This window comes from Lutjanus erythropterus, chromosome 6 (genome assembly GCF_056507025.1).
Source record: "Lutjanus erythropterus isolate fLutEry1 chromosome 6, fLutEry1.hap2, whole genome shotgun sequence".
Classification (NCBI taxonomy): Eukaryota; Metazoa; Chordata; class Actinopteri; order Lutjaniformes; family Lutjanidae; genus Lutjanus; species Lutjanus erythropterus.
Window position 1 is genome coordinate 10,359,846 of NC_139322.1, and position 8,234 is coordinate 10,368,079.

The window sequence follows — 8,234 nt, forward strand, 5'->3', positions numbered from 1 at the left end:
TCTGGGTAAGTTAATGGATAGAAAAAATGTGGGTATGGTTATAAAGAAATATCATTGGGTTAAAAATGCTCAATCTCGCGAGTTCGTTCGCGTGTCTGGAGTTCCCTCTTCCCCGCTCACAGATGGATTACCATGTAAACACACCCTTGTAAGTGATTGGTGGAGAGATTTTAGCGCGGCGTGCCGTAGCCAATCAGGGGATTGTTTTTCTGTCACGTCGGTGCACGGATAGTAAGCTAACGAATAATGCAAACATAAACTAATATAAAGAACACGGATTGTCGCTAAAGGCTGTATAGCCCAGAAAGGTTTGATTATTTGGAACTAATCCCTCTTGTTGGAATTTTATTGGTGAAGATGTGGTGCAGCCATCACTGCGAGGACGCGCCAATCGGGTAACGTGAGCTAACCAACGTTAGCATTAAGCCGCTAATTCTTAACGTTCCGCAAGGCCGCGGAGAAATTACAAGAGCTGCTTCCTGTTGTAGCTTCATTGAGAATGTAGGTTACATCGTGATAGGAGTTACATCATCACAACGGTTGTGCTAGTCGATTGTTCAGTGGTGTAATCGATTGCAGTGAAGTTTATTTTAGTTGAGCTCGCGGGCTACCTAGCTTGTTAGCTATCTGGCTAGCTAGCTAGCATGAGTGAAGTGACGGACTGCAAACAGTCCGCTGACTCTGCATCGAGGAAACGGTGTCCATCACCCGACCACGATGAAGGCAGCACGATCCCCAAGAAGTCCACGAAAGTAAGTGACGCGTCAAACGAAGCGGGGGCGATCGCGGAAAGTTGTAAAAACAGTGAAGCAGAGAGTAAAGACATAGCTGGGAGCGAAGGCCAGGCAAAAGACAGTGAGAAAGAACCAGCTGCTCAGGGTTCAGACAGCACGGATGGCTCCAGCAGTGCACCGCCTGTCAACAACAACTCCAACGATGCCAGCAACAGTGAGAAACCACAGTCCTCAGATGCACAGGTATCTGCTGATGCACAGGAAGATACAGAGAAAACAGCTGGAGCAAAGCAGCGTTCCTCAACGCCTCTGGACCAGTCTGACTCTGCAGCCATAGCAGCTGCTGAGGCACTTGCCAGTCTCACAGGAGGAGACGGGGAGGACAGTCAAGAGACTCCTTGCTCATCTGAAAAGGCTAAACAGGTGAAACAGGGGAGCAAATTCAAACAACGTGGGGCCCACCATCAGTCCTCAAAAACAGGCTCTAAAACGCAGGCAGCTGCTGCAGACAGCTCCACGTCTGTGCACAGTACTGACAGAGAAGATGCAGATGAGATGCCAGAAGGAGAAGAAGGTGATGAGTCCATATCTGGATCATCATCTACTCCGAGCTCCTCTTTCCCGTCAGACAATGAGGACAATGATGATGGGGAGTGTGCCATTGTGTCAGTTAAGATGGCCCCTGAGATGAGGCAGTCAGTGGCTCTCCTGGCACAGGTACAAATGAGGCTGGAAGCTCTCGAGAAGAAAAGCGCCCGGCTTCACCAACGGCTGGAGCTGAAGATCAGTCGTCAGCGGCGCCCACATCTGGATCAGCGCAGCTCCATTGCTAAAACCATCCCTGGCTTCTGGGTGACAGCTGTATCCTTAAAATAAGAAAAGATTTTTTTTTCTTTTGTCCATTCTTGTGTTGTGTTTGAGTATTTTAAATACACATATGTTTGGTCTTCTCTTAACTGTGATGTGCCAGCTGTTGAACCATCCTCATCTCTCATCTCACATTGACGAGACTGATGAAGACGCTCTTAGTTACATGACTGATCTTGAGGTAGGAAGAGTAGGCGTGTTCTTACAAAGTCTGACTGCTGTATATGCCTAGTAGCAAAATTCATGTTTGCCCTCATGTTTTTCCAGATCGAGTCTTTCAAGAATAACAAACTAGGCTACAGGATCCGTTTCCACTTCAGACGGAACCCATATTTCCAGAACAACATCATCATGAAGGAGCTGCACCTCGGGATGGGAGGTAAAAATACGCATGTGGTTGTCAAGCCAAGGCAAAGTTTTCATACGTAATGAATGCACAGTGTTATGCACAGAGTCTACTTTGCATTATAGCACTTTAAAGTCTTATTTGCTGTAGAGCCAGGTGATAATAAACAGTATATAACACTGGTATACAGACATGGAAAAATGCCTAGTTGCAAATCAAAGCTGCAACGATTAATCAAAAAAAATTACTATTACTTGATATTTGAATTTATTGCCAACTATATTATTTTCTTTTTCATTTGGTACAAGAAAACATTAAGTCATATTTTGTAATAAAAGGACAAATAACAGCATGTTCTCCGGAGCGACTGCCAAAAAGTGGTGAGAGTAACGAGTACATAGTCAGAAAAACAGGGACAGAGTTCAACAAACTTGTTAACTTCACACTCACAATGACAAAACACTGCAGCCGTGCAGTTAATGCTACAATTAAGTGTGACGGTATTGCTATTGTTGTGTTCCCTATGTATGTAAATATGTATGGACAGATTTTAACACCTTTCAGAACGGTGTAATTTCATACACCACCACTCGCACAGTTGCTCCAGACTTGTTGTATTGTAATGTTTGACAGATTTAGTTTGGCAGGGCCGTTGCATCACATTATGTAAATGAGCACTTGTTGTGCCAAGGGAAGATTAGGTTCAAAGGTTTAAAGAAATCTCTATCTGTCTAACTGACAGACATTTCATATAAAGAGTATTGATCTTATTTTGAGGCTACCTAAAATTTGACACTCATGTTTCAGGATCTCCCATGTCATTCTCCAACCCCATCCTGTGGCACCGTGGACACAACCTGACAGCCCACAGCGAACCCAGGAAGTCGTCGCGTGGGGTCTATCAGACCTTTTTCAGCTGGTTCAGTGACCATAGCAACCCAGGACAAGATGATGTAGCACAGGTATCATCATGCTGACAAAGTCTCATGTTTATAGGAAGGCTGGGAATCTCTTGGTACCTCATGGTTTGATTTGATTCTGATTCAGAGGGCTACGATGCAATGAGTAAATTATTTTTCGAAGCATCTTGATGTGTTCTGAGGCATCAAAATTTAAAGCTTTTAAATCATGGGGTGGCGGTTGGATTGTGTCCATCTGCAGTTGCATCCTCATCAAAACCCTGCTCTGTTAACGTCATAACATTAATCTCTAGGTGATGGCTTGGAATTTACCCATAGTACACTTCACGTTTGTCTCACAAACACAGTTATTTAGAGACTTAATCAAAACATGCTTGCAACTGCTGCTTTTTGAGAAGATGAAGTACATTCCTCCCTAACAAGATAACTCCAGCGTGTGTATGCTGTAGACTGTTCGGGTGCTGCACAGCTGAATTCTGCCATTTTGCACCCCCTCAACATCGCGTTGTTAACTAACATTTAGAAAATTGATTTTTGGCATTTGTGAATCAATTCTGAATCTCTGTCCGCATCACGATGCATCTAAGAATCAGGCACTTCCCCCACCCCAAGTTTGAACACACAGAGATCATTGAGCTGAGCATGGCATATAATCAAACTAGAGATGTGGGTGATTAGTTATCTTAGCGATTAAATGTTGCTACCCTGGCTAGTCAGCACCAGAAATACCAGTCCATTGAACTAATTGCTAGATATGAACCAGTGAGGTGGGAAGTAGTGATGAAGTCTTACAACACCAGTGGGCTTTGGCAGTATTTTGCTCTAGACAATGAAAATAAGATTGCATGTGCGCTGTGTCAGAATTAATTAACATAAGCCATACTTGGCAAACCAATATGACATAGTTCACTGCTTTTTATTGCTTTTAAACAAGTTGACTAGTCTAGTTTTATCTCTGCAAACAGCTCTAATTCAGATGTGCCAACCCACATCTGTTTTTCTCTGTCTTTGTAACATTTTGTCCCACTAGACAACCATTAACTGTAATCATTATGCGCCACATCTGTGCCAGGAGAGGGTATAATTCTGAGTGGTTTAACAAAATGTAATTTCCTCTTCATTCATTCAGCTTTTTTTCCAGTTTATGATTAGAATTTTACCGTCAGTAGTAAATGTTATTTTTTAATTAATGCAACTATGACACATGTATCAACATGTTTTGAACTGAAATGTATTGAAATGACGTCTGTGCTGGCTTTTAGATACTCAAGGACGACCTGTACAGAGACCCCTTGAGATACTACCTCACTCCACTCTGGGAACCGAGGGAGAACGGCAGGTAAAACATTTGTGTATTTAGGCCACAGACAAATACAGTGTGTAATGTGTAGTCAGTGGACAAACCACTTATTATTAAGCTATAAATTCTAGACATATTCTCAGCCCCAAGGCCTTCAAATTATAGTTTATGTTTAAAATTTAAGAGTTTCCTGATTTTTTTTTTCTTCCTTATTTTCCAGCTGGTAAGACCAGGTGGGATGCATACCGGAACAATGAGTGTGTGTGTGTTAACACAGGTGTGTGTGTGTCTCTTCTCCAGTGGCGGCAGCGGGGCCCGAGCGGCCGACAACGGTAATGGAGATGACTGTGTGGTGATCTCTGACTCAGACGATGAACCTGGTGAAGAAGCCGGTGAGGCTGAACAGGGCCACAGTAGGGAGGAGGAAGAGGACGATGAAGAGGAGGAGGAGGAGGAAGAAGAAGAGGAAGAGGAAGAAAGGGGGCCAAGCGCTGGTCAGTGCTAAAATAGAATTTATAGAGATGGCTAAAGTCCCACTGGTCCACGTGGCTGGTTGGGCTACACTGACCAGTTATTTATAAAATACACAGACACACATTTCATATTAAAGGATAGTTCAGATTATTTTAAGTTGGGCTCTGTGATGCACTGTGGTGAAAGTTGATACTGATAATCTTCACAAAAGTACAACACTTTTATGGGCTTTTACCTGCCATATTTTATATTGTAGAACAAAACATGAAAACCTAAGTTTGTGAAAACTTCAGACCTCATTTAAGACGAATAATAAAAAAAAAACTGTTCAATCCCATTGACTTCAAGACGAGAAAAAACGAAGTGCTGGTGGTTTTAGGTCTCATTCAGCATCATTCAACAGTAGATGGCAGTCAGCACACCTCCAGTTTGGAGAAGCAGTGAGGAGTAACAGCATGGAAGCTAAGCAGTGGTTTGCTGTGAGTTAGCAGCAAAATGCATTTTAGCCACTTAAAAAGTTTTAAGTGTACTCTATATTTGGGATATTTTTGTCGCTTTACGTTAATGTTATGCATTGACAGGAAACTCTCGTATAAGCCAAATATCTCTTTCTCTCTTGCTCAGTCAGACTCCTTTTGCACAAACAATAATTTTCCCTGACAGAACACCGGAGTTGCTGGTCCACCACTGCCTCAATCTGTTAGTTGGTTTGGTGAATCCAAATTAACCTTTTAAAACACAGAAGTCACGCAGTAACACAAAGTAACTAACTGATCAGGGCGGCGGTAGATGAGCAACTCCTGTGTTCTGTGATGTAAAATTTCAGAATTTGCCAACTGTTGTTTTGCTGCTGACCCTGTCCCACAGCAGTACATTGCTTAGCTTCCCTCACAGTACTCCTGCTGCTTCTCCAAACTGGGGGCGTGTTGATCTGTCTACTGTCTACTGTAGGTAATACACTGACTACCACTACATACCTCATGCAATGCCACTTAAAATAATATAAACTATCCTTTTAAATTAAATTTTACACATATATTTGTATTTCTAAGCTTAATTTAGCACATTATGAAGAATAGATGTCAGGAAATAGCTGTTATGAAATGATTTGTGTTTAAAATCCACAGTGTTTGCTGTTGCTCATGTTGTGAACTAGAGGCCAAGAGCTTGATAGCATCAAGTTCAGCTGGCTTGTGTTGTAGCTGTAATATAAATGTCTGGGTAATACAGGCTAAACTGAATAGACAGGAAATATCTCCTCCTCAGATGAGAGCCCAGAGGAGGAGGATGATGGTGGAGAAATTGTGATTGACGGTAAGACACAACAACACAACAACAAACAATCAGTGGGGGGCGGGGTCGGGGTCGGCAGTTCATCTTGATTCCACATTTTGTACTTTTTTACTTCCGCTGCCTTCATTTCACAGATCTGACTAAGCTTTTCTTTAACACTAAATAAAGAGTTTGGGGTGTTATCAAAATCATGCTTCATATCACCAAGGATCCCCTGAAATTCTAACCGTCTTCTGTGCTGTAGGCTCTGATGACAGTGAGCAGGAGGAGGAGGAGGAGGCCTGAAAAGACGCATCGGCGAAGAAGACTAGTCATCAAGGGACCAGAGACCAGGACGACGAGGAGGATGCCCAGGTTGGCGAGGAGTACCAGAGCAATTTATTGTCATTTTTATGCACAGAAAATCCGTTTTTGTTGTTTTATACCTAAATAAAAACATAGAAACATCTAAAAATCAGGGTTAACTATAATAACAAAGCCAAGGCAGCATGTTTTCCCCTCTATTTTATACAGTCGGTACTGTGTATTCTGATGTACTATAATTCACTTTTTGCAAAGTGTTTTTTTTCTAAACCAATTCATACAAGTAGTGTTCTTCTGTTAAATGAGGAACATCATATATCGGTGAGATTTTAATGGCCGCTGCTTGTCGGCATAAAATTTTGCAGTGCAAATTCTTCAGACATGTAATGCAGAAACCTTCAGTGGCATTATTATCATTATTATTATTATTATTGTTATTATTATTATCATCATCATTATTATTATTGCTAGTGGTCATTTAAAGATAAAGTTTTGGCCGTTTTTAGATTTGACGTGATAAAATAAACATGTCACAAGCTAAATTGATATTGTAACAGTACCCTTCAGATGCACTGAGTACTGAACCAAAATTTGTTCTCAGGGATGATCATGGTGGTAGTTTTATTGAAAGAACATTACTGACTTTTCAGACATTTACACTCTCTCTGGTTAGTGTTGGCTGTATAAGGAAACGTGTACTCTACTGTAGTAAATAGGAACAAATATTGTTTTAATATGCTACCTGTGTTTCTCCTTCTTCATCTCTATGTTCAGTCTTGTTCCACACCGACGTCCACCCCTGTTAACAACCTGTAAACCATCTCTGATGTTTTTAAAAAAAAAAAAAAAAAATCATGGCGTAGTTTGACCAATGTTTCTGTGAATTCCTACATTTTTGTAACGCGCTCCTACAATAAATAGAGTTTTGTATTTTCTTTTAGATTTTAACTTAATTTGATTTCTAAAACATTCAAGATTTGTTTTCATGTAATGTGTTCTAAGATTTGTGTTTTCTGGTATTTATTATGTTGTTTTTCTACACGTCCACATCATGGCATGCCTGTGAGCATGAAATGTAGGACAGGATGATTACATTACTTAACAAGGCTCTTTCTGTGCACACAGTGTCAGTAAATGTCGATGTTCAATTCACAGCAACGTTATGGAGTGCACTGTAACAAAATTAGTATTTGTATTTGCTTACTTTTCTTAGCAATGAACTGTAAATAATATTTCAGCTTTGTCTTTTGGACGAGACAAGTACACGTGTTTAATCCATGGATAAATTTATCAAATAATCTGGAGGTTTTTTCATAAACATGATCAGAAAGTTATATTTTGTGTGCTGTGTTTTATAGAACACTGTAGTTTAAAGATACCTACTCGTTTGTTGCTTTGGTTAATTCTGTTTGCTTTAAGATAAATGTCCACCTTTTGACTCAGACCTAATAAAATAGGCAGTTGTTTCACCTCGCTGTTTGTTGTGATTTACATGTACAGTAGCATTCTACATTTTCTAAATGATGTACTTTGACTTATTTCACATACTTTGTACTCCATGCTGTGAATGCATATCATTGTGCAATATAAATATAACAAGAAAAAGGACATACAATAACATAAGACAACAATACAACAGCACACATCTATCTATACATCTATATCTATATATCTATCTACATACATATTTATAATATTGATGCTTTTAAGGCAAAGATATAAAATGATAAATTGAGATTCATTAAAGTAAGGATAATCATAATCATTAATAAAGGAAAATAAATGTCATAAATACATAATATTTACAAGATAAATTCAAGCTGCAAAACAGTCACAATTAGAAAGAAGGGACTCAACTTTATAGTCAAATCTACTGCTTTTAGCAACAAAGAGGAGAGGGGGAATTTTTTTTAATAACAATAATAATAATAATAATAAAAAAACAATATAGAAGAGCATCACAACTGTTAAGTGTATGGTGAATAGGTAAACCATAC

The 8,234-nt window shown here is 40.0% G+C and overlaps 1 protein-coding gene across 2 annotated transcripts; it reads left to right on the forward strand.

Moving 5' to 3' along the window:
- The first annotated feature begins 183 nt into the window (after nucleotides 1–183).
- Nucleotides 184–7,706, forward strand: tspy (testis specific protein Y-linked). 2 transcript variants are annotated; one of them, XM_084720516.1, is made up of 8 exons: nucleotides 185–1,595; nucleotides 1,705–1,782; nucleotides 1,869–1,980; nucleotides 2,755–2,909; nucleotides 4,130–4,206; nucleotides 4,468–4,661; nucleotides 5,908–5,955; nucleotides 6,179–7,706. In XM_084720516.1, the coding sequence occupies exons 1-8, from the start codon at nucleotides 645–647 to the stop codon at nucleotides 6,217–6,219; spliced, it is 1,656 nt and encodes a 551-aa protein (XP_084576642.1). In that variant the 5' UTR covers nucleotides 185–644; the 3' UTR covers nucleotides 6,220–7,706. The 2 variants fall into 2 exon arrangements, with proteins under 2 accessions (XP_084576643.1, XP_084576642.1); XM_084720517.1 differs by lacking the exon at nucleotides 5,908–5,955 and having other exon boundaries at nucleotides 184–1,595.
- The last annotated feature ends 528 nt before the right edge of the window (nucleotides 7,707–8,234 follow it).